This window comes from Haliotis cracherodii, unplaced genomic scaffold (genome assembly GCF_022045235.1).
Source record: "Haliotis cracherodii isolate W230 unplaced genomic scaffold, xgHalCrac1.p SCAF_17, whole genome shotgun sequence".
Lineage (NCBI taxonomy): Eukaryota > Metazoa > Mollusca > Gastropoda > Lepetellida > Haliotidae > Haliotis > Haliotis cracherodii.
The window spans coordinates 29,965,224-29,978,567 of NW_027266272.1; the positions used below are offsets into that span (position 1 = coordinate 29,965,224).

General features: G+C 40.5%; 1 protein-coding gene across 3 annotated transcripts in view; it reads left to right on the plus strand.

Annotated features, from left to right (window-relative positions):
• Positions 1 to 13,344, plus strand: part of LOC139465052 (rap guanine nucleotide exchange factor 4-like) — an 87,853-nt gene that overhangs the window by 56,084 nt on the left and 18,425 nt on the right. For 2 of the 3 annotated variants that reach the window (XM_071246746.1, XM_071246748.1), the window contains 9 exons: positions 583 to 695; positions 3,072 to 3,193; positions 3,431 to 3,509; positions 4,209 to 4,359; positions 5,573 to 5,670; positions 8,511 to 8,638; positions 9,665 to 9,811; positions 10,259 to 10,356; positions 11,196 to 11,321. In XM_071246746.1, the coding sequence (XP_071102847.1) occupies positions 583 to 695; positions 3,072 to 3,193; positions 3,431 to 3,509; positions 4,209 to 4,359; positions 5,573 to 5,670; positions 8,511 to 8,638; positions 9,665 to 9,811; positions 10,259 to 10,356; positions 11,196 to 11,321 (1,062 nt within the window). The remainder of the gene's footprint in view (positions 1 to 582; positions 696 to 3,071; positions 3,194 to 3,430; positions 3,510 to 4,208; positions 4,360 to 5,572; positions 5,671 to 8,510; positions 8,639 to 9,664; positions 9,812 to 10,258; positions 10,357 to 11,195; positions 11,322 to 13,344) is intronic. The other variant, XM_071246747.1, reaches the window with a different exon arrangement.

Here is a 13,344-nt window from a genome sequence, read left to right on the forward strand (position 1 = left end):
GTACAATGTTAGAAGCCCATTTCTGGTGTCTCCTGCCGTGATATTGCTGGAATATTGCTAAAAGCAGCGTAAAACCAAACTCACTCACTCACTCACTCATATGAATGCCTCGGTGGTATGAAGCCAGTTACATTGCACAAACACAGCAGGGTCATTGATGGGCGAGTATGTAGCAGGGCATGGAGTCATCCCACAGATAAACATCTTTTCCTTGTCATCTTGCTGACAGGCTTAACATCTTTGGCCATGTAGACAAGGCATCTGACCTCGAATCAGAAGATCTGTGGTTTGAATCCATCACTTGACTGGGAACATTTATGTCCCCTACACCACGAAACAGGGTATTTTGATATCAGAACAACTATGTTTTCCCTCCAAGATATGAAGATTGTTAATATCAATCAAATTAGCTTGTCAAGAAAAGTCATATCATTGTGTCATCATATCAGGCCAAGCTAAACACCAGAAATATTAGTACTATTTATTTATCATTTTGGCCTGAGTATTTGTGAGAATTGAACATGTCACATTTGCCTATTTACATTTGGCCATTTCTGCATGTATCATTATGTGTGTTGTCAGGATGTGGAGGCAAATACCGTGCGTCTGAAGGAGCATGGGGAAGACGTGCTGGTCCTTGAGAAGATCCCAACAAACATTGAAGGGCCTGACGGGACTGTGCGAGCACACTACAAGTATGTTGATCAGCTTTATTTTCCCCACTCCTGCTTTAAGTGCCCACGTTGTTAGGGTGGTCTTCAAAGTTGCAAATTGTTAGCTCAAATTTAACCTTGACTGCTGCTGCAGTGGGATATGACATATCTCCTATGTACCCCTGGGGAATATTTCTCACATATGATTGGATGACTTTGAAAGGCAAGGTCACTCAATATGAACACAGTGTCATTAAAGCTTCTGTACACACAATAACTTGAGCATTATTGATGACAAAATATAGTATACATGATCTATAGGGTGGGTCAAATTAAGAGAAATTGGGATTCATTCATGAAAAATCAAAGTATTTTCAGATCAGTTGAGATAAAACTCAACACCTATGACATGTCACAATTGTGTCAAATGTCACTTGGGAGGTCATTTACCCACAAAATGACATGTTATAGTTTCATTCAGCGTTGTCTGTATGACACAGAGACTTTCATAGAACCATGGCGAGGTTGCATTGTAACATAGGTCAGGTTGTTTATATCAAAAGAAACAAAGACAAGTTCTTATGGATAGCCAACTCCTCCTCCTCCTCCTCCTTCCTCCTCCTCCTCCTTCCTCTTTCTCCTCCTTCCTCCTTCCTCTTCCTCCTTCTTCCTATTCCTCCTCCTTCCTCCTGCTCTTCCTCCTCCTTCTTCTTCCTCCTCCTCCTTCCTCCTCCTCCTCTTCCTGCTCCTTCCTGCTCCTTCCTCCTCCCTCATTCTCCTCCTCCTCCTCTCTCCCTCCTCCTCCTCCTTCCTCTCCTCCTCCTCCTTCCTCCTCCTCCTCCTCCTCCTCCTCCTCCTTCTCTTCCTTCCTCCTCCTCCTCCTCCTTCCTACTCCTCCTCCTTCCTCTCCTCCTCCCTCATTCTCCTCCTCCTCCTGATTTAATTCCATGAAGGGGCCACTGGCCCATTATACAATTAATGTGGCAGGAAAGCCCGAAGTGATGCAGGTCTCGGACGTTTACCACTTCGCACGGGTATGGTGCTGACAAACCTGGAAACATAATCAGGGCGAACCAGGATTCAAACCCACAGTCATAGGTTTCTGGCATGCCCAAGGGATGCAACTCTGCACGGCGAATCGCGGCGCCTAAGACCACTGGGCCACCTGTGCCCCCACATCTTTAAGAAAAGTGTTCCTTTTCTTGAGAGCAAAAAATTAATTATAATGTATCGTGTAAGACCTATTGGTTCGAGACTAGCCTGTGACGACTCAGGGTTTTAACAATATAGCTCTCTCTACTATATATAGAAACGCATGCCTGATAACGTCTCTTGGCGTCCATGTTTAAAGTGTATGAACACTGGCTCGATGTATGTGAGAAGTCTTAGAGAATAAACAATATGTTTCTGTTCATTATGAAGAGTTGAGATACCACATATATACTTAGAAAATCTTCTTCTAACAGAGATTACAGCTGTATAATTGTGTTAGTTTATCAAGAGTTGGACATATGTTTTGGTTTTATTTGTTTGTTGGTTAGCGTAGCACTCAGCAATATTCCAACTATATGACGGCGGTGTTGGACATATGTAATAATATTTAAGAAGTACATGTTCCCTCAAATTTGAGCAAAAAGGGCACTCGACACAAAAGTGCAATTCTGTTTCTACATATGGCACAATACAAAAATGACATGGACATTCTGGCCTTGGTATTTTATAGTGCCGACCTGCTTCTTCCAATAGATTATGACTGGAACAGCTAAACCTGACAAGTGTTGTTTAATAGATGGCTACATCAATACAATTGGTCGTATGTTCATAATTAAAAGTTTCCTTGACATTGATGTGACAATATTCTTCAAGGTTTTACCTTGACTTTACGTGGGGGTCCAGGGGAAATTTAAGGGTCCTTGCAGGCAATATGATGGTCCTGTAAAGTAATGAAATGGTGTTGTGTACTGTACGATTTGATAATTACTTTAGACCCTGGAATGAATCAATGATCATGTGGACAGTGGTCATGATTGATGGGTGAAATATCAGACACCCATAACTGCTGTAGGTACAATGAATATTATTGTGCATCCCTCGAGACGCAGTATATTTTTGTCTGCGTCCATTCTCGACATACTGGACCCACATTTGTCTGCCTTTCCTTCTTATCCCTGGCCTTGCAAAATGGTGTTTGCAAGGTCGGTTGCTCAGGTGACCTGACCATACCACTTCAGCTTATGTTTCTTGACTATTGTCAGGAGGTCTTTGAAGGGTCCAAGGGCTGCCTCAATGCAGCAGATGGTATGTTCTGCTTATGCCATGTCCATCCTACCAATCCTGCCACTTAAAGAAGTTATATCATATTAGAATTGCAATATGATACTCTGGATAACTAAGGATGGTCCTTTAATGTCCTTCCAGGTATTCTGTGATGGCTGGGACGCCAGAGAAGATGCTGGAGCACCTTCTGGAGACATGGCTGCCCGTCGACAAGTCAACGGAAGAGATGGCCATGGAGGTGGCGGCCATCTCCAAACGTAAGCGTACGTGACATTCCCCCTTTTTCGTTTCTTCACTTTCCATTTATATTGAGTTTGGTGCATGCTTTAATCTCATGTTTTGAGTCTAATATGGTAAAAAGTGGTATCAGTTAATTAAGCTTAACATTAAAGTTTTTGTTGTGATTACCCATGCATGTTTCCACTGTTAATATGTTTATTTGATTGGGCTGGACATATTTGTTTGAATTTGATTCGTGAATTAGTAATTTCCATATTCAGATAATTTCCTGGAAGACTTTTTGCTGACTCAGGTCATCTTTATGCCCAATGAGAGACTGTGTAAGGCTCTGATGAACCAGTATCCTTGGCGGTGATTATCAAAAGGAATTGAAATGAATGAAAGAGTGTGCCGTAGTCTGATTGGTTGAAATGTTGTTAAAGGGATTCCATCCTAGAAATCTTTAGTCTTTTCACTATATATTATTACTTCCCTTGATAGGTATCTTTATTTTCTCAACCCAAATTTTTAGAACATATGTGCCATTTGGCTTGGCAAAATAGTACCATATCAGTATATATTATGATTGGTCAATCTATATCAGAACAACATTGATTTAGTTTTTTGTCCACATACTGCTAACCATGTAGGTTCAGTTATCATGGAAGCACTTACGTCATGGACTGTATCATGATTTCAAAGCATTCAAGAGTGAAGTTATGTCTGTGTCAACAAAACATCAACAAATCCTAACACACATAATGTTTATCTCCCAAATGATTGATTGAGTGAGTGAGTGAAGGAGGGATGGAGTGAGTGAGTGAGTGATCACGTAACACAACCTCATTCAGATGATACTTTTCTTAATATCTGATTAACAGATCCACAACCCTAAAAAAATTGAAAAGTGAAAAATTGAAAAAAAAACTAGAGCACTATTTCTTTTATTCTGCAAAGTAAACTTCTGCATACAATACAATAAGTTGAGAGAGATGAGACAGAGGGAGGTGGGTGTATGTGCGACACACCTCTAACACTGAGACTTCCTTGACGAGTGAGCTACCACGCCGAGGCCACGCAGGGAACCGACCAGGAGATAGCAGAGTACATGGAGACACACAAGCGCAGTGTGGTCCTGTTCGCACAGGAGTGGCAGAGCATCGTGTCCGAGGACTTCTTGGACGATAAAGTCATCCGACATTTTATGGGGGTATGACAATATAGGGCTAGGACAATGACTATTTGAACTGTTTTCACTATTGAAATTGTATGACAATAGTACTTCACAATATTGCAATAGTATTGCGAAGGTGCAAAGCCATTTTTGAGGCTTGATACTTATATCAATCAACGTAATACAAATGAATAAAGTATTGCCAAGAAAGTCAATGTCGTATTCCATATTCTTCCCTGTTGCTACTCAAGCCAAAGGGAAGTAACTCAGATCTGAAGTCGTAATCCTTGCTAATCAACACATGGCAGGTATGATATGAGACTGTAAAGTAGAGTTTTCTGACACATGATTTATGTTTTATTTATAACTACTTGTCGGTATTGAAACTATCGATTGTTATACATACTATTGACTGCACCATTGGCTTGTCTTATTCCTATCGATATGGTACAATCATGAGGCTAACAATTGTAGTACATCTGTAGATGATATGCCTTCAGTGTCAGTGCAATAATGCAACACAAGCTCCACCCTCCCTATTATCATCCAGTCAGGAAACAGTATTCTCTAGTGGGTGTAGACTAATATGTTTAGGTTTATGGAAATATTTATGCAAAAGGAATTGTTTGGTTAGCCAATCAAATGCCATTGCTTATTTGATTTATTTATTTTAGAATCACATATTTTATACTGATTCAGTACCTCTCTGCATGATGGCCTGAAAAAAAGACATTTAAAGGGCAGTTCTGAACATTAGAGGCAATTTAACACCCTGCTCTTTTCTCAAAGGAATATTTGTGGTTTATTTGGATTTTGTTTTATTCAAACCATTTTATCCAAATTCTGTGAATCTGAACAGTTTGAGAAAGCTGACATATGATTCGGTCATTTTAATTTCTTTGGCCAATCACTGGGAAAGTTAAATAAGGGTTCCACTGATGTTACATACTATGGAGGATTTGTCAGATCTTCATACAGAGAGATATAGAAACGAGGCAAAAGTTGTGATTTAAATGAGGTTATACACTGAGGCATCTGTAGACTTTACAGACATATTTTGCTATCCCTCAAGATGAGAAAGTACTGTCTTGTTTCAAGTTTAATCCTTGTGCAAACATTTGGTAGGCATGCATACTCATGGTCTTCAATGTCAGAAGTTAACAGTTTTGATGTTCAATGCAGAAAACTTGAGCTATATGGTTCTATTGTTAGCAGAGATGGGAGTTCTACAGACCTAGTTGTGTTACAGGAGCTGCAGCTTGCTGTGGAGGAAGACAGTATGATGTACCCAGCTCTTGCAGAGGAGCTCGACCTTCTGGATATGATTGCTATGCAGTCGAAAAGCAAGTAAGTCTAGAATCTTCAACTGATTTGGTGTCAGCAATGGTAGTGGCAAAGAAAAAGGGAATGGAAAGTGTACAGATGTGTATTGAACCCAAAAATTCTCAACCGTACATTGAAGAGAAAAACGAATAAGGAAATAATGTCCCGAATGCCATCAGCAAAGATTTTCACCAAAATAGGCGCTTCGAAAGGGTTCTGTCAGATAGCTTTGACACATGGGACTTCACTGCTTACCACCTTTACTACGCCATTCGGCAGATATTGTTACTTGCACATGCTGTTTGGTATCACCTCTGCAAGTGAGGTATTCCAGAAGAACATGGACATGTTTTTAGTGGTCTGCCATGTTAGGGCATCATGGACGACATCATAATATGGGGTATAAACGAAGACGAGCATGACAAGAATGCAGTGGAAGTGCTGGACAGAGCTGGGGAAATAGGGCTGAAACTCAACAAGGACAAATTTCACTTCAAAGTCAGTTTTGTTGGACCAGGGAGTCAAACCAGATCCTGTGAAGGTCACTGCAATCTTTGAAATGCCGACTCTAGATCATGTTCCATCGCTCAGACAATTCTCGGTATGGCTACCTACCTTGCAAAGTCTATTTCCTTTGAGGTAATGACAGTTTTACCCATGACAGATGCCAGAAGTGAGCAACTCAAGGCTGAAACTGCTTGTGCTCCGGAACTTGTACTTGTAAGTGATGAATGCCTATACAAGATCTAAAGACATTTCATAATGACCACTGGAATTCAACAGTATTATTCAATTTCTTGTTAATTTCAAGTGTTATAATTTCAGAGACACAAACTTTATTATTCTCAGGAGAAAGTCATACCTCCATTGGACTTCTCATTTACACTTACCTCTTGTAACAATCTTGGGCAGTGTCACAAAGACCGATCAGATGTTTCATTTCAAAAACAAATTTGTCAAGTTAGTATTTTTCTTAAAGGAAAAAGGATGTAGATTCATATCCTAACTAGTGGTAAGCACTATAACAACAATAGCTTAGGTTACCTCCCTTGCACCGCGCATGGCCAACTACTGGAAGTCTGTGTTCATGTATGACCATACTTACCTCAAGTACAAGGGTTTATTTAGAAGCTCACTCTTCTTATTTATTCACATATAAGTTTGTAGCAGTTTAGTGTATGTCTTTTAAGAGCGAACAAACACATACTACGGGGTTGAGGTCTTTATTGCGATGCGTTGAGTGTGATAAGGATCTAAATATCATACACCCTGAAACACATAATTACACAATAAATACTAAGTAAAACATTGTCATTAATGCTAGATACATAGCATAGGCTTATTAGAAGTAAATATTTACATATATCAGTCATCCATTAAACATAAGATAGACTTAACCTTAAACGATTATACTAGAACATATACAGTAATATACATGATCAACAATACCGACATTCAAGGGAGATAACGCCTTGACTTTCTTTTGACTATAATATATACACATAACGCTTACACATTCTGCATCAACATATACAATACTTTAAGACAGAAATTAATGACATGATCTTACATTAAATGTGGTCATCACAATTAGATTACATTGTTAGTCTTAGACAAATATAAATAACACAATGCATACCCTGTGAGTGATACAAGGGTGTGGATCCAACTGCCACACGTATGGCAACACAATAGATTATCTGAATAAACAATACATAGACTAAAACACTATTTAACATTAAATATATTGAACAAAGTAATACACATGTTTCATTGATAAAGTATGGGTGATTAGCTTATCTTAAGCAGATTTAAATATTTAGACATAATCAACATTTATGTTACATTACATACATTTAGTTTACTTCATATAACACTTTAAACATTCTGTATCATTTAAATACAACATAGGATAGAGATTATAACCATTTAACTCACCTGATTTAATATTGTCTCTTTACACTTTGCTGGTCTGAGCAGTTCTGTCAGTTTATGTGCTGAGAGAGTATGCAGTGTAATCAAAGCATGTAGTTTAACAATAGGTGTTAGCTTGGCCAATCAGCAAATGAAGCTTATGGCCATGGGGCAGTTAGTAGGTAAGACAGGTCAGATACACTTTGTTATAGCTGACTGAAACGGACAACTAGTTATATATGATAAATATACGTAAAAACCTAAAATGAAATTAAAACAAATATATACAAAAACTACATCGGCCACAAGTTGACCCAGAAACTTACAACCTATAGACATAATACTATTTTTCAGAATTTTATCTAGAGCTGATATTGGGCCAAAAATCTGCTGGAAAGGACAGTAAAAATTCCCAATTTTTAATTACAAATTTCACAACTCCTCAAAATAAGAACATTAAAAAAATTTCCAATTTGCTGCCAAAGGCATGTAGTTATCCCAGATAAATTGCTGATTTTCAGATAATAAATGGAATCTTCATCAACACTGTATGACTTTTGAGCTAAACACAAATTTATCATGTAGTTCTTATGAAAAACATGAAATATGTTTCATTGTCACAGGTTTGGGGTCTTGTAGTTGGAGGGTACCCTAGTACCACATGCTCTTTATTAGACCTAACTAATTAGGACTGGCTGGTTGTGTGTCATCATGCCCTTATGGCAGAGACCATTGGTGATTAGGTGTCAATCACTGGTTTGTCTGGCTCAGGCTACTGTGATAGCTGGAATACTGATAACTGTGGCATACCACAAGCCTCACCCATAAGTTGAACTGATAATGACTGAAGACAGCAAGAAGAGCTGCAAACTCATCATGTTTCTAGGGCTGTCAGCACTAACAAATTGATGTTAAACCCAACTCACTGACTGACTGACTGACTGTTGCAGTTCTCCCCTAGAAGGGAAGCAGGCCAAGAGGAAGATCACCCCGACACTTATCCTCAGCCGGAAGGCCTCCAAGATCAGCTTGAGTGAAACTTCCAAGAAGAGGAGACCCATTAAGCCTTCAGATGAAAGTAGGTGTCTTGTCCTGCTCCCAGATATTTGGGGAGGGTATGTTTAGTGCAAGTCATGGATTGCTTTTAGTTGCTTTGGATTGCCTTTCCAAGATGAGCCCCCTAACACAAACACGCACTCACGCACGCACGCATGCATGCATGTATGCATGCATGCACACACACACACAAAAAAATAACAATAAAAATAAACCGACCAAAAACAAAACCAGTACTCTAACTATTTGATCAACACGCAGAGAATATGAATAGCAGTCAATAAATAATGCCTGATTTTCAAACTACATCCAGATACGTCGTCAGAATGCGTTTTTTTTTTTTATACTTATTAAGGTCATAGTTATGAAGTTTTTCAAGTCCTGATAAACCTCTTGTTCCTGATTATATTTTAATGAAAAATGTTCATTTCCAAGGACCTTTTAGAAGGAGAGAATCTGCCAAGTGTTCCATGCAGATGATGTGTTTACATTTAGTATGCAGTAGGGTGTTCACCTAAACTAATAGTTGCTTCCCATAACTTGTAAGATACTACAGGCATTTCATTTTATTAGGGGGTGGGGTCGGTCGGTGGTCTTTAGGACTGCCCATTTGATGGAACATTTTTATATGCCCCCCAAATTAATGTAACATTTTTTCAGGCTCCCCTCCCCGATCCCCAGAATACATTACCAGTCCCTTATTAATGTTCAAATTTGCAATTTTATCATTTGAAATTATAGAATAGTCATTTTTTCATGACCACAACAATGTCAAAAGTTCTGCTTTCTGTTTTTGCATTTGGAACCTGTTTGTATTCGTTTTTGAGATACAGTAATCTGATATGCTTGTCTGAATGCTTCACTCTTACGAAGAATTTAGAAGCCTTAATTGACACTGATTGGCTGATAAGAAAGTTAAGCTTGATCTGTGAAGGTGTTGTCAGATCTTCACACACAGAGGCATAACATCGCAGTAAAGCATGTGATTTTAATGAGACTGAGTTCAGATATACAAACATCCCACATATAGATTTATGTATTATTGCAGACATCTTTAAGGTGTATTGTGCTGATCACACATACAGCACCATCAAGGTTCCCATGGCAACCATTGTGGCAGAGATCGTGGGCCATGCTCAGGAGAAGCTGTGCCTGGGTGATGACTTGGTTCTGTGTGAGGTCAAGTCAACTGGAGGTGGGTGCAGCTTCTTGATGGGCATTCATGGGTGTTCAAAGGGGGTTGAAGTTAAACATGTATTTCCAGATACGAAGGCTATGTATTGGCCAAAAATTTGTATTGCAACATAGTGCAATATTGGTATCTGTTTTGCAATAGATATTACAATTAATAGGAGGTGGAGGATATGAACATATAATTTTGAAACCTATTTTAAGTGGCATTTTGACATGGATTTCAACTTCTTTATTCTTTTAATTTTGGTTCAGGAGCTTAGCATCAGTACAAGCATTGTTTCCTAAGGTACCGGTACTAGAAACAGTAACAGAATGTAGATAGCTGGGACCTTTTCTTTCCCAGAATCCACATGGAAGAAAGTTTTTAGTTATCACTTGAACCTTTTTACTTCGGATTTTAGACGTGACTTGTTAGGTCAAGATCACTGTTCTGTTCTTTCAATTTCAGAACGAATCATTTACAAGAACAATGATCTGTGTGTGACAACAGGCCTGAGCCTCAACGGGCGGCTGTTTGTGACACCCCGGGAGCACCTTGATGCCCTGGTAACTATACTGCATGTACAGGGGAAATAAGTATTAAGTATTAGGTCTTAAAGTCTTTTTCTTATCAATTATCATGTAGATTTGTTAGAAACACAATATTTTGTCACTGCCTCAAGACATACAATCATTTGCTCGGAAACAAGGGACCACCTATGTGGTCTAGTGGTAGAGCGTCTGCCTGGAGAATGGATCCCTGAACGCGTCATACCAAAAGACGTTAAAAGATGGTACTTGTTGTTACCCTGCCTGGCAAATGGGGCAAAAACAAGAACTGGTCGGATCGAAGTCAGTATATTGGGGTATTCATGTTAAACTTCAGCATGGTATCTCAGGAGGCTAGCACTATAACATCAGCTTTTTTCTGGAGTAGTACAGCAGCCACACGCACGCACACATGCACATCGCTGTATAAGCGCAATAATTCTTGAACGCAACATTAAACCTCATTTCACCTCACCTCTGAAACAAGGAGCGGAACAATTATGTATTTGTAACAAAATGTTATTTTAAAAAAAATCTTATCCATGCTGCCCCCAGCCGCTACCTACCCCTTGATATACTGTAGGAGAAAAATGAGCACTAAATGATGCAGAATATGATAATCGCAATCAGTGTTTAAATAAAACAAATTCCTGCTGCCATCAGGACCAACAAACCACTTCGGGCCTATGGGCAGTGTTCCTTTCGGCATATATTTTCTTTTCGATTCCTTTTGTAAATGAAACTCGCAGTGACATACCATTGATGGCTTGGCATGTAGTTTAAATCAATATATAGGAGTGTGATCTAAGTGGCCTATTGTTATTGACTGAATAGTAAACCTGCCTACATTGTTTCAGACACCGCTTCCAGAGCAAGAAGGACCAACGTCCAGCACGGCTGCCCTGCTGGAGATGATGAGCACCAAGGAGGTGGCATACCATGTCACTCAGTACGACTGGGAGCTGTTCATGTGTGTCCATGAGGTGAGTTACACTGGTTCTCATGGAGAGATACGCTGGTCCTTCATAGCTGATATACTGGTCCTCCATGTCTTGCATGCTGGTCCTCCATGTCTTACATGCTGACCCTCCATGTCTTACATGCTGGTCCTCCATGTCTTACATACTGGTCCTCCATGTCTTACATACTGGTCCTCCATGTCTTACACGCTGGTCCTCCATGTCTTACACGCTGGTCCTCCATGTCTTACATGCTGGTCCTCCATGTCTTACATACTGGTCCTCCATGTCTTACACACTGGTCCTCCATGTCTTACATACTGGTCCTCCATGTCTTACATGCTGGTCCTCCATGTCTTACATACTGGTCCTCCATGTCTTACATGCTGGTCCTCCATGTCTTACATACTGGTCCTCCATGTCTTACATGCTGGTCCTCCATGTCTTACACACTGCTCCTCCATGTCTTACATACTGGTCCTCCATGTCTTACACACTGGTCCTCCATGTCTTACATGCTGGTCCTCCATGTCTTACATACTGGTCCTCCATGTCTTACATACTGGTCCTCCATGTCTTACATACCGGTCCTCCATGTCTTACATACTGGTCCTCCATGTCTTACACACTGGTCCTCCATGTCTTACATGCTGGTCCTCCATGTCTTACATACTAGTCCTCCATGTCTTACACACTGGTCCTCCATGTCTTACACACTGGTCCTCCATGTCTTACACACTGGTCCTCCATGTCTTACATACTGGTCCTCCATGTCTTACATACTGGTCCTCCATGTCTTACACACTGGTCCTCCATGTCTTACATACTGGTCCTCCATGTCTTACACACTGGTCCTCCATGTCTTACACACTGGTCCTCCATGTCTTACATGCTGGTCCTCCATGTCTTACATACTGGTCCTCCATGTCTTACACACTGGTCCTCCATGTCTTACATGCTGGTCCTCCATGTCTTACATGCTGGTCCTCTATGTCTTACACACTGGTCCTCCATGTCTTACATGCTGGTCCTCCATGTCTTACATACTGGTCCTCCATGTCTTACATACTGGTCCTCCATGTCTTACACACTGGTCCTCCATGTCTTACACACTGGTCCTCCATGTCTTACACACTGGTCCTCCATGTCTTACACACTGGTCCTCCATGTCTTACACACTGGTCCTCCATGTCTTACATACTGGTCCTCCATGTCTTACACACTGGTCCTCCATGTCTTACATACTGGTCCTCCATGTCTTACATACTGGTCCTCCATGTCTTACATACTGGTCCTCCATGTCTTACATACTGGTCCTCCATGTCTTACACACTGGTCCTCCATGTCTTACATGCTGGTCCTCCATGTCTTACATACTGGTCCTCCATGTCTTACACACTGGTCCTCCATGTCTTACACACTGGTCCTCCATGTCTTACACACTGGTCCTCCATGTCTTACATACTGGTCCTCCATGTCTTACATACTGGTCCTCCATGTCTTACATGCTGACCCTCCATGTCTTACCTACTGGTCCTCCATGTCTTACACACTGGTCCTCCATGTCTTGCATGCTGGTCCTCCATGTCTTGCATACTGGTCCTCCATGTCTTACACACTGGTCCTCCATGTCTTGCATGCTGGTCCTCCTTGTATTACACACTGGTCCTCCATGTCTTACATGCTGGTCCTCCATATCTTACATACTGGTCCTCCATGTCTTACATACTGGTCCTCCATGTCTTACATACTGGTCCTGTATGGCTGATATTCTGGTCCTGTATGGCTGATATTCTGATCCTGTATGGCTGATAAACTGATCCTGTATGGCTGATATATGGATCCTGTATGGCTGATATATGGATCCTGTATGGCTGATATATGGATCCTGTATGGCTGATATATGGATCCTGTATGGCTGATATATGGATCCTGTATGGCTGACATATGGATCCTGTATGGCTGATATTCTGGTCCTGTATGGCTGATATACTGATCCTGTATGGCTGATATATGGATCCTGTATGGCTGATATATGGATCCTGTA